General features: G+C 45.9%; 1 protein-coding gene across 8 annotated transcripts in view; it reads left to right on the forward strand.

The window, feature by feature from the left end:
• Positions 1–21,196, forward strand: part of PKNOX1 (PBX/knotted 1 homeobox 1) — a 49,183-nt gene that overhangs the window by 19,155 nt on the left and 8,832 nt on the right. For 6 of the 8 annotated variants that reach the window (XM_057696820.1, XM_057696822.1, XM_057696821.1 and 3 more), the window contains 5 exons: positions 2,044–2,171; positions 4,199–4,370; positions 6,078–6,248; positions 16,314–16,413; positions 17,214–17,311. In XM_057696820.1, coding sequence (XP_057552803.1) covers positions 2,044–2,171; positions 4,199–4,370; positions 6,078–6,248; positions 16,314–16,413; positions 17,214–17,311 — 669 coding nt within the window. Of the gene's footprint in view, positions 1–2,043; positions 2,172–4,198; positions 4,371–6,077; positions 6,249–16,313; positions 16,414–17,213; positions 17,312–21,196 lie in introns of those variants that run through there. The other 2 variants (XM_057696816.1, XM_057696823.1) reach the window with 2 other exon arrangements.

Below are 21,196 nucleotides of genomic sequence, written 5' to 3' on the forward strand. Positions count from 1 at the left end.
ACCGACTGATGGCGCGTGGGGCGCAGCTGCCGCGGTGCTGTCTGTACATTTCCCGCCCCTGCAGGAGGCACTCACCACGTCTGGCTCCCTGCTCGAGGGTTTAGGGAGCCCCCCAAGCCTGGGGCGCCTCACCCACCTGTCATTCCCCGCTTGATGAGATTCGGGGGGTGTGTAGGACCTGGGCCACGCCCCCCTCCCCTTCCCCTCTCGGGCCTTTCCTTGGTGGACAGTTGTGCGCCATTCCTGGGATGTTTCTTGTTGCAGTGGTTCTGGTTTTGTTGACTTTTTAAAATTTTTCAAGTGTTTTTGCTTCTTAGAGGTAGGGGATTGTGTCTCAGCCTACTCTTTTCACCAGGAAGTCCTCTGATATTTCCAAGTGAGTTTGTTTCTCAAATGCACATCTAATGATGTCCCCTCCTGTCCCTGAGCCCTGTGGCGGCTTCTCACGGACTCCCTGTCCTACGACCCTCACGCCCTCTCGCCTCTGCTTGCCCCAGGGCCCTGGCGCCGGTCGCCCCTTGGCTCTGCTCGCCTCTGTCCTGCAGGTCTTTGCCTCACCCCCCTCTCTGCGAGGCCCGCCCCCCACCTGCCACCTGCCTCCCGTCCCCTCCTTCCCATCTTTGTTCTCCGTCTGCGGCAGTGATCACCTTCCGACAGGCCCTGTGACGTCTCCCTCCAGCTGGTCCCTGCCCTGACGCATTGAGTCCAGGGCGGGGCTGGGCACAGCAGGGAAAGGCCTCGCTTGTAGTAACTCAGCACTTCCCATGACGTGGAGGACCGTTTGTGAGCGTTCCTTTCAGTGAGCGTTTCATATTTTACAGTATAGACAGACCGCATTTACTTAGCCGGTCTTCAGAGGTTGAGCATTTAGATTTCTCTTTTCTCACAATCAGTTTTTTAAATCCTGAAATACATCTTTTAAGGCTTTTTTATAATACTGTCAGAATTCTCTCCAGAGAGACTGTGTTTGATTGGGCTTTAGTCAGTTGCTTTTGGTTTTGGTTTATTTTTTAAGAGAGAACTCCCAGGTATTCTCTTCCATCTGAAGACAGCAGAATGGAAGTGACCTGCTCGCTATGGCCTATCGGAGAGTTGAGGACAAGGCTGGATCCTGGACCTGCAGGGCTGCTCCCTCAGCCACAGCCGCAGGCGCCAGGCTGCGTTCCTGGCAGGATGTAGGCTCTCCCATCACCTGCAGAGGAGCCCCCCACCCCTCCCCTGCCACAGGTTCCCCCAGCAGGCTGCTTCCTTGGGGGTGGCAGTGGCAGCTGGGGACGGAGCAGATGGATCCCAGACACCCCAAATCCTGAAGAAGCCAAGGGGTCAGTGATCTGCTCAGGGATACTGAGAAGTTCACTGCAGTGATTTTGTTTTGTTTGTAAACTGAATTCTTTATGTTGAAGGATTTAAATACTTTCCCCCTAAGTTACAAACAACACTGCCAGTTTCAAGCAATTTCAATGATAATATCTTTAAGGCTTCCCCTTATGTTTAATACCATTTCTTTAAACACAACTGGTCTTTGCTTTCTGGATACAGTGACTTTCCTTAACATTTTTTATAGCTGTGTATTCCTGAGTTTCAGGATAGGTCAGGGAGAATTTCCTTCCCGTCACAAATATGGAGCATCTTGGGTTTGAGTTGTTTTTGTGACAAGATAAGAGAGCTTGGACTATTTGTTTATCCTTTTCTTACTGCAGCGTTACTCAGTGTGAGGACAGGTAGCAAGGAGAGGCGGACGAGAAAGAGTGCACATGTACCAGTTCCCTTCAGAGGTGTAGGGTTGTTACAGCTTTGAAAATCATAAGCATTTCAGATATTGGTCCTCTCAATGTTTAAATAGCTTGGAAATTTGACCTTTGTTTTAGCCATTTAAAAGCATATTAAATTCAAAGGAGCTTTGTTGGCAGTATTCCTTACATATTATTGCCAATTGTATAGCTAGCTGTCTGGCAGTTTACAGTCCCACTGCTTTGAGAATAGAATACTTAGTAGCATCTTATTTTGTGTTTAGTAACAAAAATTCTCTTCCTCTTTTCACAGATGCAAGTAGTAACAGAGTTAAAAACAGAACAAGACCCCAGCTGCTCTGAACCAGATGTGGAAGGAGTGAGCCCTCCCACTGTGGGGTCCCAGACACCAATGGATGCAGACAAGCAGGCCATTTATAGGTAGTGATGAGATGTGAAGCGTGTGGATGTTCAGCGGAGTAACGAGAAGGGAAAACCTGGTTAAATGGGACGTGAGCTATTAGCCAGGCAGAGTAGAGAGGCACGATGTGATAACTGCTGGGATGACCGTTTTCTCAGATTACAGTCTTATTCATAATGTCTTTTCTAAAAAGTTTTGGAATGTAAATCTGCATTTTAGCCAGCCTTACAGAAAGCAGTCTTCAGACCCAGATGGTTGTATTGGAGAATTCTTTCGAAAAGAAGGGAAAATAGCAAGTCTACACACTCTCTTCCAGAAAATAGAATAGGGAATGTTTCTGAATAGAATAGGGAACCCATTTTATGAATTGAGCCTCACTCTGATACTAAAGCCAGACAAAGACAATACAAAAAAAGAAAGTGAAGACTAGTATGCCTCATACACTTCGGCATAGAAATCATTAACAAAGTATTAACAGATAAAACCCAGCAGCATGTAAAGTGACCAGGTGGACTTTATCCCAGGAATACGAGACTGGTTCACCGTTCAGAGATCAGCCAGTGAGACCCACAACGTAATCACGTCAAGTGATGCAGAAAAGCATTTGACAGAAGTCAACAGCCAGTTATGATTAAAAACTTTCAGCAAAGCAGTAATAGAGGGGAACTTTCTTAGCATGACGTAGGGAAACTACAAAAAAAAAAAAACAGAAAACCCTGTAGCTCACGTCCTGCTTAATGGCAGAAGACGGAATGTTTTCTCCTGAAATTGGAGATAAGGCAGAGGTGTCCACCCTGACTCTTCCTGTTCAGTGCTGTGATGAAAGTTTAGCCAGTTCAGTGAGCAAGACAAAGAAAGAAAAGGCGTATCAGGTTAGAAAGGAAGAAATAAAACTGGCTTTATGTGCCAATGACATGATTCTCTATATATAGAAAATCCCAAAGTGTGTACCAAAGAACTTCCAGAACTAAATAAGTGAGTTTAATTAGGTCAGAGGTTGCAAGGGCAACACACAGAAACTAATCCTGTTTCTCTACCAGTAATGTACAATTGGAAACTGAAATGAAAAAAGATAATACCAAGAGCTCCAAAAAAATTTAAGTGTAACCCTAATACAACACATACAGAATGTTTTATGTTGAAAACTATAAAATGCCAATGTAAGCAATGAAAGCGAACCTAAATACAGGGCATACCATGTTCATGGATGGGAAGACTCAACGTAGTAAAGATGCCCTTTCTCCTAAAATTGCTCTATAGCTCTGTGGCAATTCCAATTAAAGCTATAGCAGGGTATTTCTGCACAAATAGACAAGTTAATTCTAAATTTTATATGGAAGTCAAAAGAACTAGCCCAGCTAAAACAATTTTGAAAAGAAGAATAAAGTTGGAAGAATCAGTCTACCTGATTTTCTCAGTGGAGAAAAGGTAGACTTTCCAACAAATTGTCCAAGTTGGAACAATTGGACATCAGTGTGCAGAGAGATGATCCTTGACCTCATCCCTCACATCCTATTCAAAAATCTACTCCAAAAGCAGTATGGATCTCAATGTAAATTTAAAAACTGTCCAACTGCTGTTAACCACACAATGGAATATTATGCAGCCATAAAAAAGAATGAAGTACTAACTGTTACATATTACAACATTAACGAGCCTTGAAAAATCATGCTAAGTGAAAGAAGCCAGACACAAAGGTCACATAGCATATGACTCCATTTGTATAAAATGTCTAGAACTGGCAAATCTGTAATCTTTCTACAGAAAGTAGATTAGCGGTGGCCTGGGGCTGGGGTTTGGTGGAAAATGGAGAATGACTGCTACAGGGTTTCTTTGAGGGTTGAAAATATTAGAAAATTGACTGTGGTGGTGGTTGCACAAGTCTGTGAATATACTAAAATCCATTGAATTATCAAATGTAAATGGATAAATTGTATGGCATGTGAATTATATCTCAGCAAAGCTGTTATATGAAACAGTGCATGTGTACATACTAAAACATGTTCATGAAAATGTAGAACACATATTTTAAAATTTTTCCCCCCAGGCATCCACTATTTCCATTATTAGCTTTGTTATTTGAAAAATGTGAACAATCTACACAGGGCTCGGAAGGCACAACTTCTGCCAGTTTCGATGTGGACATTGAGAACTTTGTAAGGAAACAAGAGAAGGAAGGAAAGCCCTTCTTTTGTGAAGATCCAGAAACTGACAATTTAGTAAGTAAAATAAATGTTTTTAATTTTTATTTATTTTAAATTTAATCTGTTCAATAAGTTTTAAATGTCTAATTAGGACTTTAGATTGTTAGTGGTTCTGCCTAAGGGAAGAATTGTGCAGTTCATGAGATAACTTCCCGTGTGTGACCTGAATGTCGCCAAGTCTCCAGCCTTCTCTGGTGACCCTTTCCTGTAATCATGCAACAGGATGCTTGAGCCTGCGCCCTGAGTGGGTCAGGGGTTCAGTCCCTGCTGGGTGTCCAGGAAGGTCCACTGGGGTCGGCGTGCCCCATGTCTTGCTTCCCGGGCAGTGTGTCTGAGCCCAGCTTTGGGTGTGGGCTCTTCCCTGATCGTAGACTATGACTTTGTTCTCCAAGACAGCTCTGTCTGGAGGCTGGCACTGGTGGTGGGTGACAGACTGTGTGAAGACTTGGGGTGGCCCGTGAGCACAGAGCACGGACATGAGCAGGGACGGGCTTAACAGAGCCTCCGACGCCCCTCATGGCCTCCCTCAGCCCTTTTGTCTGAAGCTAGCCCGGCTCACACGGGTGCCCCCCTCCCAGGTCCAGCACTCCAAACCCTGGCTTCTGTGTGCTTTGTGAAGGCGATGGCGAGTTCCTCGGGTTGATGCCACTGCTGTGCCCCAGGGGAGCGGCGCCCTTCAGCACCAGGCAGCCCTGGCAGCCTGGGTGTGGGGCTGGATTCCCGCTAGAGTGGCCAGCTCTCAGACCAGAACCCTGGGCCCCTTATCAGCAGGAAAGTGTCTTTGGAAAAATGTTTCCCTGAATAAATTGCCCTGGTCTTAGGTGTTATTGTTTTTAATTTCTCATTAATATTCAGTCCTTATAGCCAAACAGATTTTGTAGGTCATTTGTCTGACTTTGAGTCTGTCTCCTCATCTCTGAAAGGGGACCGATCGTGCCTGCCTTTTGGGCGTGAGGACCAGGTACTCCCTCTGCCCCGGCTCTCTGTTATGCGGCCACTGGCGCGCGGGGGTGGGGCTCTCTGCCTGGAGCCCCACACAGGGCCGCGCACAGCGTCATGCTGGGTCGTGTTCACGGCTGACTAGTTCATCCCATGAGATGCGTGAACTGCCACCAGCAAGGTCACGGGGAAGGAGCTGAGTTTTAGGTTGTGGGTTCACAGGAAGTGGTGTTTAGGGTCATGGCTCATCACTAGTGTCAGTTCTCTACTGCTGGGAGACGAATCACCCCCAAATTTAGTGACTTCGTATAAAACTGAAGAACTTTGAGAAAGACTGTAAGAGAAAATCGTTAGGATCTGGGGCTAATCTGGGGCCGGGCAAAGAGTTCCTCGACTTGACACCAAAAGCAGAATCCATTGAAGGCAGAGTCGGTGAGTTGAACTTCTTTGGACTCCGCCCCTGGGAGGTGGGTAGGCTTCATCCCCACTTACAGATGCAGGAGCAGGAGCGGAGCCAGGGCGAGTGGCTCGGGGAGGCTGGGGTCGAGGCCGCCCTGTCCCCCACACAGGAGGTGGGGCCGCAACACCAAGCCGCAGGTCAGCAGGGCTGGAGCGCTCAGAGTTCTGCATACGTTCTGGTGCCTGTCACCTGCTGTTACCGGTGGCACAGGCGGCGTGGCTGTTGTGTCTGTGCTCGTGACCGAGGGGAGTTTGTGGGGACGGTGGTAACGTACCCTCCTGCTCCCTTCTCTTGGTTCAGAGACCTCCTTCTCTTGCTTCCAGATGGTGAAAGCGATCCAGGTTCTGCGCATCCACCTCCTTGAGCTGGAGAAGGTCAACGAGCTCTGCAAGGACTTCTGCAGCCGCTACATTGCTTGTCTAAAAACGAAAATGAACAGCGAGACGCTCCTGAGCGGGGAGCCTGGCAGTCCGTACTCCCCCGTGCAGTCCCAGGTATTTGCGGCGGGCCCTGCGCTCCTGCTTGGTCACTGCAGCTTTGGCGCGGGTGGGACGTGCAGGTGCCTGAGGCTGCCAGCCCGCGGAGGATTGCGGGCTGTCCTCGGCCTCCTGCTCTGAGGACCCTCCGGGCCTCTGAACGTGGCCTGTGCCGGGAGCGGTTCCCGCAGGCCAGGGGGAGAGCCCACCCGGGCTTCCTGCCGTGAACAAGCGAGGCCTCTCTGCGTCCTGGACCCTGGAGGCCGGAGTACCAGTCGTTTCTTTCTTTCTCTTTTTTTTTAAAAAGGAATTTTTAAAGTTGTGATAAAATACACATAACACAAAATTTACCATTTTAACCATTTTAAAGTGCACAGCTCAGGGGCATTAAGCACATTCACGTTGTTCTGCAACCATCACCACTGTCTACCTCCAGTACCTTCTCATCTTACCAAGCTGAGACCCTGTCCCCAGGAAACATTGACCCTTCATTCTCCCCTCCGCCCCCAGCCCCTGGCCCCCACCATCCTGCTTTCTGCCTCTGGGAACTTGACTAATCAAGGTACCTTATGTAAAGGTAATCACGCCTTGTCCTTGTTTGTGCTTTTGTGTCTGGCTTATTTTGCTTAGCCCGGTGTCCTCAAGGTCATCTGTGTTGAAGCACTGTTCTATTTAGCCGTCCTGAGGTGTGTAGTGACAGGTCATTATGGCTGTAATTTGCGTTTTCCTGATGGCTAATGATGTTGGCCATCTTTCCACTTGTTTGTTTTCCATCTGTGTGTCCCCTTTGATAGAATGTCTGCTCATGTCTTTTGCCCATCTTCTAGGTGGATTTTTAAAAAATTGTTGAACTTTGAGAGTATTCTAGATGCGAGTCCTTCATTGGATGTATGCTTTGCCAATATTTTCTCCAAGTCTGTGGCTTGTCTTCTCATCCTCTTAACAGAGTCTTTTGCAGAGCAAACCTTTTTAATTTTGATAAAATCCCATTTATCAAATTTCCTTTCATAAGTCATACTTTCAGTGTCAAGTCTAAGAACTCTTTGCCCAGCCCTAGATCTGAAAGATTTTTCTCTTATTTTTTTTCCTAAAGATTTTATATTTTACATTTAAATCCATGACCCATTTCAAGGTTTGTTTTTTTGCCTGTTTGTCCATTTGCTCCATGACACCATTTGTTGAAAAGCTGTCCTTCATCCATGGAATTGCTTTTGCACTCCTGTCAGAAATCAGCTGGGCATATTTGTAGGGCCCGTTTCTGTGTTCACTGTTCTGTCCTGTGGATCTGTGTATCTAGACCGTATAGACTTGATTCCTGTGGCTGTAGATGTCTCAAAGTTGGGTAGAGCAATTCCTCCTACTTAATTCTTTTTCAAACTTATTTTAGCTACTCTAGTTCCTTTGTCCTTCTATATAAATTTTAGAATAATCTTGTCTCTATCTACAAAAAAAAAAGTTACTGAGATTTTGACAGGAATTGCGTTAAACCTGTATATCATTTCGGGGGAGAATTGACGTCTTTACTGTGTTGACTGTTCCAGTCCACAAACATAGTATTCTCTCCACTTATTTACTCTTCTGTGATTTCTTTCATCAGTGTTTTGTAGTTGTTGATATATAATTCCTGCACATGTGTTTTTAGAATTTTACCTAAGTATTTCATTTTTTGAGCAATTGTAAATGGTATTATATTTTTAACTTCAGAGTGCATGCCAATATTTAGAAATCCAGTTGATTTTTGTATCTTTATCTTGTATCCTGTGACTTTCTGAACTCACTTATTAGTCCAAGGAGATCCTTTTTGTAGATTCTTTAGGGTTTTCTACCTGTTGAGTCTTGTCATCTGCAAATAGGTACAGTTCTGTTTCTTCCCTTCTGATCCATATGTTTTCTGTTTCATTTTCTTGCCTTATTGCACTGGCTAGAACATCCTGGACTATCTTGAATGGGACTGCGTGGACATCCTTGCCTTCTTCCCAGTCTCAGGGGGAAAGCATTCAGCCTTTCACTATTTTTTTTTCCATGTTATTATTTTTTTCTTTTAACTTTTTATTTTTTTAATTTTTACAATAAACTGCATATATTTAGAGTGTACAATTTGGTATTCCTATCTCCCAATTAATTCCCCCCCCAACCCGCCCCACTTTCCCCACTTGGTGTCCATATGTTTGTTCTCTACATCTGGGTCTCCTTATTTCTGCCTTGCAAACTGGTTGATCTGTACCATTTTTCTATAATCCACATATATGTGTTAATATACAATATTTGTTTTTCTCTTTCTGACTCACTTCACTTTGTATGACCATCTCTAGGTCCATCCATGTCTCTACAAATGTCCCAGTTTCATTGCTTTTTACAGCTGAGTAATATTCCATTGTATGTATGTACCACATCTTCTTTATCCATTCATCTGTTGATGGACATTTAGGTTGCTTCCATGTCCTGGCTATTGTAAATAGTGCTGCAGTGAACATTGGAGTGCATGTGTCTTTTTGAATTATGGTGTTCTCTGGGTATATGCCCAGTAGTGGGATTGCTGGGTCATATGGTAGTTCTATTTTTAGTTTTGCAAGGAACCTTCATACTGTTCTCCATAATGGCTGTATCAATTTACATTCCCACCAGCAATGCAAGAGCGTTCCCTTTTCTCCACACCCTCTCCACCATTTACTGTTCGTAGATTTTCTGATGATGCCCATTCTAACCGGTGTGAGGTGATACCTCATTGTAGTTTTGATTTGCATTTCTCATTAGTGATGTGGAGCAGCTTTTCATGTGCCTCTTGGCCATCCGTCTCTCTTCTTCGGAGAAATGCCCATTTAGGTCTTCTGCCCATTTTTTGATTGGGTTGTTTGTTTTTTTGATATTTAGCTAGAGAAACTGTTTATATATTTTGGAGATTAATCCTTTGTCTGTTGATTCATTTGCAAATATTTTCTCCCATTCTGAGGGTTGTCTTTTTGTCTTGCTTATAGTTTCCTTTGCTGTGCAGAAGCTTTGGAGTTTCATTAGGTCCCACTTATTTATTTTTGTTTTTATTTCCATTATTCTAGGGGGTGGATCAAAAAAGATCTTGCTGTTATTTACATCAAAGAGTGTTCTTCCTGTGTTTTCCTCTAGGAGTTTTATAGTGTCTGGCCTTACATTTAGGTCTTTTATCCATTTTGAGTTTAGTTTTGTGTATGGTGTTAGGAAGTGTTCTAATTTCATTCTTTTATATGTAGCTGTCCAGTTTTCCCAGCACCACTTATTGAAGAGGCTGCCTTTTCTCCATTGTATATCCTTGCCTCCTTTGTCATAGATTAGTTGACCGTAATTTATCTCTGGGCTTTCTATCCTGTTGCATTGATCTATATTTCTGTTTTTGTGCCAGTACCATACTGTCTTGATCACTGTAGCCTTGTAGTATAGCCTGAAGTCAGGAAGCCTGATTCTACCAACTCCGTCTTTCCTTCTCAAGATTGCTTTGGCTATTCAGGGTCTTTAGCGTTTCCATACAAATCGTAAAATTTCTTGTTCTAGTTCTCTGAAAAATGCCATTGGTAATTTGATCGGGATTGCATTGAATCTGTAAATTGCTTTCGGTAATATAGTCATTTTCACAATGTTGATTCTTCCAATCCAAGAACATGGTATGTCCCTCCATCTGTTTGTGTTGTCTTTGATTTCTTTAATGAGTGTCTTATAGTTTTCTGACTACAGGTCTTTTACCTCCTTGGTTAGGTTTATTCCTAGGTATTTTATTCTTTTTGTTGCAATGGTAAATGGGATTGTTTCCTTAATTTCTCTTTCTGATCTTTCATTGTTGGTGTATAGAAATGCAAGACATTTCTTTGTGTTAATTTTGTATCCTGCAACTTTACCAAATTCATTGATTAGCTCAAGTAATTTTCTGGTGCATCTTTAGGATCTTCTGTGTATAGTATCATGTCATCTGCAAACAGTGACTGTTTCACTTCTTCTTTTCCAATTTGGATTCCTTTTATTTCTTTTCCTTCTCTGATTGCTGTGGCAAGGACTTCCAAAACAATGTTGAATAGTAGTGGCAAGAGTGGACATCCTTGTCTTGTTCCTGATCTTAGAGGGAATGCTTCCAGTTTTTCACCATTAAGAATGATGTTTGCTGTGGGTTTGTTATATATGGCCTTTATTATGTTGAGGTAGGTTCCCTCTATGCCCACCTTCTGGAGAGTTTTTATCATAAGTGGGTGTTGAATTTTGTCAAAAGCTTTTCCTGCATCTATTGAGATTATCATGAGGTTTTTATCTTTCAGTTTGTTAATATGGTGTATCACATTGATTGATTTGTGTATACTGAAGAATCCTTGCATTCCAGGGATAAACCCCACTTGATCATGGTGTATGATCCTTTTCATGTGTTGTTGGATTCTGTTGGCTAGTATTTTGTTGAGGATTTTTGCATCTAAATTCATCAGTGATATTGGTCTGTAGTTTTCTTTTCTTACAGTATCTTTGTCTGGTTTTGGTATCAGGGTGATGGTGGCTTCATAAAATGAGTTTGGGATTGTTCCTTCCTCTGCAATGTTTTGGAAGAGTTTGAGAAGAATGGGTGTTAGCTTTTCTCTAAATGTTTGATAAAATTCACCTGTGAATCTATCTGGTCCTGGACTTTTGTTTGTTGGGAGATTTTTAATCACAGTTTCAATTTCATTACTTGTGATTGGTCTGTTCATATTTGTTATGTCTTCCTGATTCAGTCTTGGAAGGTTATACCTTTCTAAGAATCTGTCCATTTCATCGCTGGTTGTCCATTTTATTGGCATATAGTTGCTTGTAGTAATCTCTTATGGTGCTTTTTATTTCTGTGGTGTCCGTTGTAACTTCTCCTGTTTCATTTCTAATTTTATTGATTTGAGTCCTCTCCCTCTTTTTCTTGATGAGTCTTGCTAGATGTTTATCAATTTTATTTATCTTCTCAAAGAACCAGCTTTTAGTTTTATTGATTTTTGCTATTGTTTTCTTTGTCTCTATTTCATTTCTTTCTGCTCTGATCTTTATGATTTCTCTCCGTCTACTGACTTGGGGTTTTGTTTGCTCTTCTTTCTCTAGTTTCTTTAGGTGTAAGGTTAGATTGTTTATTTGGGATTTTTCTTGTTTCTTGAGCTACAATTGTATCACTATAAACTTCCCACTTAGAACTGCCTTTGCTGCATCCCATAGGTTTTGGATCGTTGTGTTTTCATCGTCATTTGTCTCTAGGTATGTTTTGATTTCCTCTTTGATTTCTTCAGTGATCTCTTGGTTATTTAGTAGCGTACTGTTTAGCCTCCATGTGTTTGTGTTTTTTACAGTTTTTTTCCTGTAATTGATTTCTAATCTCATAGCATTGTGGTCAGAAAAGATGCTTGATACGATTTCAGTTTTCTTGAATTTACCAAGGCTTGATTTATGACCCAAAATGTGATCTATCCTGGAGAATGTTCCATGTGCACTTGAGAAGAATGTGTAATCTGCTGTTTTTGGATGTCATGTCCCATAGATATCTGTTAAATCCAGCTGATTTATTGTGTCATTTAAAGCTTGTGTTTCTTTATTAATTTTCTGTGTGGATGATCTGTCCATTGGTGTAAGTGGGGTGTTAAAGTCCCCCACTATGATTGTGTTACTGTCGATTTCCTCTTTCATAATTGTTAGCATTTGCCTTGTGTATTGAGGTGCTCCTATCGTGGGTGCATATGTATTTATAATTGTTATCTCTTCTTGGATTGATCCCTCGATCTTTATGTAGTGTCCTTTCTTGTTTCTTGTAACATTTTTTATTTTAAAGTCTATTTTATCTGAGTATCGCTACTCCAGCTTTCTTTTGATTTCCATTTGCATGGAATATCTTTTTCCATCCCCTCACTTTCAATCTGTATGTGTCCCTAGGTCTGAAGTGGGTCTCTTGTAGACAGCATATATATGAGTCTTGTTTTTGTATCCATTCAGCCAGTCTGTGTCTCTTGGTTGGTGCATTTAGTCCATTTACATTCAAGGTAATTATCGATATGTATGTTCCTATTACCATTTTCTTAATTGTTTTGTGTTTGTTCCTGTAGGTCCTTTTCTTCTCTTATGTCTCCCGCTTAGAGAAGTTCCTTTAGCATTCGTTGTAAAGCTGGTTTGGTGGTGCTGAATTCTCTTAGCTGTTGCTTGTCTGTAAAGCTTTTGATTTCTCCGTCGAATCTGAATGAGATCCTTGCTGGGTAGACTATTTTTGGTTGTAGGTTCTTCCCTTTCATCACTTTAAATATATCATGCCACTCCCTTCTGGCTTGCAGAGTTTCTGCTGAGAAATCAGCTGTTATCCTGATGGGAGTTCCCTTGTATGTTATTTGTCGTTTTTCCCTTGTTGCTTTTAATAACTTTTCTCTGTCTTTCATTTTTGTCATCTTGACTACTATATGTCTTGGTGTGTTTCTCCTTGGGTTTATCCTGCCTGGGACTCTCTGCGCTTCCTGGACTTGGGTAGCTATTTCCTTTCCCATGTTAGGGAAGTTTTCAACTATAATCTCTTCCAGTATTTTCTCAGGTCCTTTCTCTCTCTCTTCTCCTTCTGGGACTCCTATAATGTGAATGTTGGTGTGTTTAACATTGTCTCAGAGGTCTCTTAGGCTGTCTTCAGTTCTTTTCATTCTTTTCTTTATTCTTTTCTGCATCAGTGATTATCACCATTCTGTCTTCCAGGTCACTTATTCGCCCTTCTGCCTCAGTTAATCTGCTATTGGTTCCTTCTGGTGTATTTTTCATTTCAGTGACTGTGATGCATATCTCTGTTTGTTTATGTTTTAATTCTTCTAGGTCTTTGGTAAACTTTCCTTGCAACTTTTCGATCTTTGCATCCAGTCTTTTTTCAAAGTCCTGGATCATCTTCACCATCATTATTCTGAATTCTTTTTCCGGAATAGTGCCTAACTCCTCTTCATTTAGTTGTTTTTCTGGTGTTTTATCTTGTCCCTTCATCTGCTACAAAGTCTTTTGCCTTTTCATTTTCTCTGTCTTTCTGTGGCTGTGGTTTTCAGTTCCACAAGATGAAATACTGCTGATACTGCTTGATTGTGCTGTCTGCCCTCTTGTGGAGGAAGCTGTCTAGGAGGCTCCTGGGTGCTTCCTGATGGGAGGGACTGATAGTGGGTTGGGCTGGGTGGGCAGAGCTCAGTAAAACTTTAATCCAATTTGGGTGGAGCTCAGTGACACTTTAATCTGCTTGTCTGCCAGTGGGTGGGGCTGTGTTCCCACCCTGGTGGTTGTTTGGCCTGAGGTGACCCAGCACTGGAGCTTACAGGCTCTTTAGTGGAGCTAATGGTGGACTCTGGAAGGGCTCACGCCAATGAGCACTTGTCAGAACCCCTGCTGCCAGTGCCCCTGTCTCCTCGGTGAGCCACAGCTGCCCCCCACCTCTGCAGGCAACCCTCCAACACCAGCAGGTAGGTCTGGTTCAGTCTCCTGTGGGGTCACTGCTCCTTCCCCCTGGGTCCTGGTGAGCACACTTTTTGTGTGCCCTCCAAGAGTGGAGTCTCCGTTTCCCCCAGTCCTGTGGAGGTCCTGCAATCAAATCCCGCTCGCTTTCAAAGTCTCATTCTCTGGGGATTCCTCCTCCCATTGCTGGACCCCCAGGTTAGGAAGCCTGACGTGGGGCTCAGAACCCTCAGGACTTCTGTGGTATAACTGTTCTCCAGCTTGTGAGTCACCCACCCAGCATTTATGGGATTTGATTTTAACACAGTTGCACCCCTCCTGCCGTCTCATTGTGGCTTCTCCTTTGTCTCTGGATGTGGGGTGTCTTTTTTGGTGAGTTCCAGTGTCTTTCTGTCGATGATTGTTCAGAAGTTAGTTGTAATTCCAGTGCTCTTGCAAGAGGGAGTGAGTGCACATCCTCCTACTCCACCATCTTGACTCTCCAGCCTTTCGCTATTGATTATGATTTTGGTGGTAGGTTTTTTTCTAGATGCTTTTTATGAAGTTGAGGAAGTTCCCTTCTATTCCTATTTTTCTAAGAGTTTTTATTATGCTAAATTTTGTCAAATGTGTTCATGCATAGATTGATATGAGTATGTAATTTTTCTTCTTTCATCTGTTAATATGGTAGATTTACATTACTTGACTTTTTTGAATATTGAGCAAGCTTTGCATTCCTGAGATAAACTCTACTTGGTCATGGCACATAATCCTTTTCATATAGATTCCTGAATTCTGTTTACTAATATTTTGTTAAGCATTATTGTGTCTATATTGAGGGATAATTGTCTGTAGTTATCTTTTCTCTAAGAACTTTTGTTGAGATGTAATTGACATACAATAAACTGCACATATTTAAAGTGTACAATTTGATATTTTTTTTCTTGTTAGTAATGTATATATGGCAATCCCAATCTCCCAGTTCATCCTGTAGTTACCGTTTTTGGTACAGTCTTTGGCTAGGTTTGGTATCAGGATAAAATAAGCTTCATGAAATGAATTGGAGAGTGTTCCCTCCTCTTCTGTTTTCTGGAAGAAATATGTAGAATTGGTGTCAGTTCTTAAGTACTTGATAGAATTCTCCAGTGACACTACCTAGACCTGGAGGTTTCTTTGTTGGAAGTTTTAAAATTACTAATTCAGTTTCCTGGTTAGTTATAGGGCTATTCATATTATCTGTTTCATGTTGGATTTTGTCAAATTTGTGTGTGTCGAGTTGTTTACAGTAGTGTTCCTTTTTCATCTTTTGATGTCTTCAGGGTCTGTAGTGATTTCTGTTTCACTCCTGATATTGGTAATTTTCTCTCTCTCTCTCTCTTTTTTTTCTGTCAGTCTTACTAGATGTTTGTCAACATATTAATCTTTGCAAAGATCCAGCTCTTATTTCATTGATTTTTATGTTTTACCATTTTCAAGTTCACTGATTTCTGCTGTAGTCTTTATTTTCCTTCCTTCTGCTTGCTTTGGTTTCATTTTATTCTTTTTCTAGGTTCTTGATGTGGGGGCTTAGATTACTGATTTGGATGGCTTAACTTTTATTCTGACCAAGTTTATGTAGCAAACTTTATAGAGACGTACCAAAGCTTATATGTTCACATTGATGGACAGCCCTCAGTTCATGTCTTTGAAGGATATCTACTTAGGTTATTTTTTTTTAAGTTTTATTTATGTATTTGGCTGTGTTGGGTCTAGTTGCAGCACATGGGCTCTTTGTTGCAGCGTGGGCTCAGGAGTTGCAGCGCAGGCTCAGGAGTTGTGGTGCGTGGGCTTAGTTGCCCCACAGCATGTGGAATATTAGTTCCCCGACCAGGGCTCGAACCCGCGTCCCATGCATTGGAAGGTGGGTTCTTAACCACTGGACTGCCAGGGAAGCCCCTCTGCTTAGGCCATTTGACCGCACAGGAGCCTGGGGGCCTGCTGTGTGCCAGCCCCTGTGCTGGACGCCAGGTGCAGAGGCCTGTCCCTCGCCACCTCCCCGTCCAGCCAGCGCAGGAAGTGGGTAAGCAGCCCATTGGATCTGACTTCAGATGAGTGGATTCTCCGACGTGGTGTTTGCAGACATCTGCATGGAGCTTGCAGTAGGCCAGGCCCAGACCCAGCGCCCCAGAGGTGTGGCCGCAGGGGACCCCGGTGCCCTCTGCGCTGCGGGAAGGTCAGGTACAGAGATGTGCCCCCAGGGGTGACTCGCCAGCCTGCAGCCTCATCTTTTGAGTGGCTTGTCCTGCCCACAGGGCTTTGGTTCCTGGGACACTCTGAGCCAGGCGGACTGGAGAAGGCGCCATGAGCCCGGGTGGTCCTGGTCTCCCCGGTAACGCCTGCGGGGCTGTGGGGGTGGCAGGTCGCCGAGGTGGAGGACAGGCCTGCGGAAGCTGAGCGGACACGGGTGTCGCAGAACTGATCACCATGTTTAACGTGCAGTCGGCTTTGCATCCCTGGGATTCCACATGTGTTGGTTTCCAGATGCGGGTGACACGCAGGCCTCGCGGAGGCCTGGCCTCCGAGGGTGCTCTCTGCCTCAAGCGTCTTCCCTGTGTTGACGATGCCATCATGCCGCTTGTGTAGAAGGTTTACACACGGGTTTTCTGTTTTCTGACGCGCCCTTCGTCTTGTGTCTCTGACTCACAGCAGATTCAAAGCGCCATCACAGGCACCCTCGGCCCTCAAGGAATCGTGGTGCCAGCATCCGCTCTGCAGCAGGGGAACGTCACCATGGCAACAGTGGCAGGTATGACGACAGAAACGGGGACCCTTTCCTTGAGCTCTTGCAGCAGAAAATCCTTTACATTAGAGTGGAGGAGTGCGTAAACATGGTTTCTAATTAACGCCAGTTCCTGCTACAGGAGTGCCAGCGTCCAGAGCTCTCTGAATGCCTGGTTCTTGTTCATTCTCAGGAACAAATGTTTTATGCAAATTGTGTTTCCCTATCAAAAAATGTTGAGGGGAAAGCTTTTATATAGGAGTTGAAAATATGTAGCAAAAACCAACTGAAATTTTCACATAACATAGTTTTAATGGTGCTCTTAGCAGCACCTGGAACCTCTTAAGCGGTGTCGCCTTCAGGTTAGTATCACCTGTCCTGGATGCCCCGGGAACACTAGAATCTGTCCCCTTCCGGCGAGGGTTTTATTATACACTGCACATCAGAACCATCATGAAGATGGAATGGGGCACGGAAGGAGGGGGAGAAATTGACACTAAAACCCTCCACAGAATCGCACCAAAGGAGGCCTCCGCAGGAAGAGGTAGCACATTGGATGAAAAAAATAACTAGAATGAAAATACTTGTTATCTAACACCTTTGGCCGAACCCTTTAAGGCATGCCAGGAAATAGAGGCGCGCAGACTCCCCACCCCCCAACTGCCCCCCTCCTGAAGTGACAAGTCAACTAGCAAAGTGCCCTTGACCATGAAATGATTTTCAAAGCTCATAAGCTACACATTTTATTCTTTCTGTGAGCACATTAAGTAGAGTGGTTTTAATCGTTGGGACTTGAGAGTGACGTGACTTTTCTTGTCCCTTTCTAGGGGGCACAGTCTATCAGCCCGTCACTGTCGTCACTCCCCAAGGCCAAGTAGTGACACAGGCGCTGTCGCCTGGCACCATCCGGATCCAGAACTCCCAGGTGTGTGTGGAAGGTGCTTGGGGTGGGGGGGCACCCTCTTCTTCTCCTCATTGTTGCAAAATTCAGAGCCGCCTAGGGAAGGTGGAAAAGGTCCCCCAGGATCCCTCCCCGCGAGCAGGCACTGCCATCCTGTCTGACGTGGGGCTGTGTGGTCGTCTGCCCTCGAGGAGACTGGAGGCTGCGTAGACGCACCCTTCCCGGGCCCCTGGAGGTTCACGGCAGAACCTCTAGCTGAGGGAGCGGGGCGGGGTGGGGGTTGGGCCTGCAGAAGGGACAGCACTGGAAGGGCCGTGATGTGCCCCAGCCTTGGGGTCGTCCTGCCCTCTCTGTGCCCTTGTGGTGAGATGAGACCGGCCCCCTTTACATCCTGGAGATACACACTTTTTTTCACACTTAGGTTTACATTGGAAGCAGTGTTTTTGTCATCAGCTCCTGTTGAAGATGGCTGGTTCATTCTCCGTGTGTTCTCCGTCTGTGGCCTGCACAGTGCTTTCTGCATCTTATTAACCACTTGGAGGCCCAGCCTTGGGGATGTCAGTGTTTCCCTAAATCGGAAGCAGGTGTGGGAGGGCCTGGGGCAGAGGCCACCTGGGCACACGGGCCAGGATGCGAGGTGGCTTCCCCGGCCCACCAGTGGGAGGGGAGGGGCTAGCCCCGCCCAGCGTCGTCCCTCCGTCCAGTCCCAGCAGCCTGCTTTCCCTGCAGTCTTCCATTTACCGTACAAAGGCTGTGAACGTAAAGCTGGTATGCAGAGCGTTTTCTAGTATCAGAGTGAACTGTTTTTAGAGGAAGAAAACACTCTTAAGTCCAGTGCTTCCTTGTATAGTAGAGGTTCATTCATTCTGTTATTTAAGAAAGAATTTGACAGAATTTGCTCCGTGTGTAATAGCAGACGTGCAGAGTGTGGGGTATGGACGTGAAGCCCGCGCGGACCCTGCTCCCTGAGGCCAGCTGGCCAGTGAGCACCTCTGCTCTGGCCCTTGCTGGCCCCGCAGCCCACCCTGCACTCGTCCCCTCCCCATCACAGCCCCGGTGTCTGTCCCTTCCGGGGCCGCAGGGCTAGGGAGCCGGGGAAGCAAGCCCCCCACTCTGGGGGTTTTCACAGAAGAGTGAATAGATTTGATGGCGTCCCGGGTACGTGTGTTCTGGGAATAAGAAAACTTACACGTTTCTATATACGATTCTACCAGAGTTCTGTGGGCAGCTCTGGGCGTTTTTCCTTCTTATTTGGCGAAAGGCTGGGTTCTTGCTGGGCTTCCGGGTGAGTCCCTTACCAGTGAGTTTGTGTTAGAAACTGTGGGTGAAGACAGTGCGTGGCTGTCTCTGAGGGTGCACGGTGGCGGCCGGCGGCCTTCGCGGCCAGCTCGGGGGTGCCTCCCGGTCCCTCCCAGCGCCGGGCCGGGTGGTGGGGCACACGCACACGGGGTGGCATCAGCACAGCATCGCCACGCTCCCCGCCAGCGCCCTGGCCCGGTGGGGGCGGGGGGGGCGGGTAGCTTTCTGACCTAGTGCCGTCACACGGAGGGGTCGGCCGCTCTTCGTGGGCTGAGCGTCTCCACGGGAAAGCCCTTCACCGTGCTTGTCGTATGTGCTCATTTAAAACCAGTTTTTTCTGAGATGCGAGGTAACCAGGGGAGTGAGAGTTCATTTCTTTCCTCTCCCTCCACCTCCTCCCATGTTGCCAGGGGATGGTCTTATTTGTACAGACCTGTCACGCGTGTATTTTAGGGTTCTGCTATTGTTTGACCTGTGACAAGGGTTTTTGCCTCCTTTTTACAGTTTACAATGATGTTTAATTCTCTTTTATCACGTTGCTCTGTGTCCGGTTGCGGAGAGGCCTGGGCCAGACGTACAGCCGTTCCCACCCCTCCCGCTGCCCCTTCCACGCCCCTTGGGCGACCGCTTTCAGGTCCTCTGGCCATTTCTTCTGCTGTTTTCTCTGTGTTTGTAAACAAAATCCCCTCCCTTAACTCACCCTGTGAAACATGTAGTTTTGCCTTTTGGTCACGCTGGGGGCTCTGCTGCCTCCAGCCCCTCCCTGGCCAGGGCCTGGCCCTGGTCTGTTTCTTGGGGAGAGAGACCCCGCGTCTGTGCAGGGCTGGGGGCAGATCGGTCATGCGCAGAGAATGGGGTGGGGTGGGGTGGGGTCCCACTGCTTCTTAAATGGGTTTTCACCCCGTCTCCTAGGCTTTTAAATCCCCCTGCCATGCGTGGGCCCAAGCTTTGCTGGAGGGCAGCGGGGCCGGGCGAGCCAGGTGGGCTGGTCCCCTCGCAAGCCCTCAGCTTAGTTGGCCTCTCCAGGCCCTCTTGGTGGCGTCTGTGAAGTCGGGTCACGCAGCCAGTTGTCACCTTCCCTATTCATGAGCCCACATTTGTTTTAAGCCTGCACAGAAACACCCGCTGAAACGGAAGCTCACGTCAGACTTCACGCAGAGGGTCATGTGTTAAATTGAGGCAAGCGCAGCAGGCAGGGCCCCTTTGGGCCTAGTGCTTTAGAACTAGTTTTATTTGCGTGTTTGTTTGTTTGTTTTTGGCTGCGTTGGGTCTTTGTTGCTGCGCACGGGCTCTAGTTGCAGTGAGCGGGGGTACTCTTCATTGTGGTATACAGGCTTCTCATTGCTGTGGCTTCTCTTGTTGCAGAGCACAGGCTCTAGGCGCGTGGCCTTCAGTAATTGTGGCACATGGGCTCAGTGGTTGTGGCGCACGGGCTTAGTTGCTCCGCGGCATGTGGGATCTTCCCAGACCAGGGATCAAACCCGTGTCCCCTGCGTTGGCAGGTGGATTCTTAACCACTGCGCCACCAGGGAAGCCCTGGAACTAGTTTTAAAAGTCCATTTTCCATTCTTTTTCCTGTACATACATATGTGAGTATACAGGCAGTGCTTAATACTATTCAGTCCTTTAACAAACACGTATGTCCCAGAAAACTGTTTTGCCTTTAGTAATAATCTTGAGTTTTAAGAAATTTTATATATAGTTAGTGGTCATAATGTCTCCTTTAAGTCATAAATTCTGTCTGTTTAGATGTTGGTATTCAGACCTTTAAAGAATGATCCAAAATGATATAAATCCAGAGTAAGTACAAGGAATATAGTGAAAAGCTCTCCAAAATAAACTTCCAAGTCCTGTAAATGATGTTTGTGACGGTATTGTACTGAAAAGGACCTGCAGAAGTTGATGCTATTTATTTGTAAAGTTAGGTTCACACCTAAGTTCTAAGTTAAAGCGTGGATGACAGTGGGGAGGTCCCAACGTGTCGGTGCGGAGGCCCCAGCGCGGGGCGTCGGTTGGTTTTCTCCCTGGTCTGCGTGGTGAACCACGCTGGCCCCGTCCCTGCAGCCCTTGGAAGTGAGGTGCCGCCCCTGGGTGGACATGCGGGGCTTGTCGCTCTTTCCTCGTGTTTGTGTGACAGGATGCACATCTAAGTGGAGTTACACGTCCTTTCCTTCCAAAGTGGGATGAACAGGCTGCGTCTCCTGCTCTTCTCGGGGTCAGGGAGGCAGAGTCTTGAGTGGCTACGGAGCCACCTGGGCAGAGGTCACTTGGCCCCTCCGTTCTGTGGTCCCTCTTGTCCGCAGGTTGTGTGTCTGTGTCTGTTCTCCCGGCCTGGCTCCTCTAGTCAGTGGCACGTCCAGCTTCCCTCTCCATCCTTGGTGGTTGTTTGAACTCTCTTCTAGGCCAAGAGGTGGGCTGTTGCCACGTCCGTTGCTAGAGGAAGCAAGATGGGGACGGGTGCGCCTGAGAGGACGGGTGCTCATCTGTCCACAGAGTGGGGGACTCAGGGCCTCTTGGTGCCCGTCCCATCTGCCTCACCAGGCAAGGGGCCCCTGCATGGCTGAGACACGAGTGTAAGCAGTTGCAGTGCGGGGGGACCGAATCCTTGGA

This window comes from Hippopotamus amphibius, chromosome 10, assembly GCF_030028045.1.
Source record: "Hippopotamus amphibius kiboko isolate mHipAmp2 chromosome 10, mHipAmp2.hap2, whole genome shotgun sequence".
Classification (NCBI taxonomy): domain Eukaryota; kingdom Metazoa; phylum Chordata; class Mammalia; order Artiodactyla; family Hippopotamidae; genus Hippopotamus; species Hippopotamus amphibius.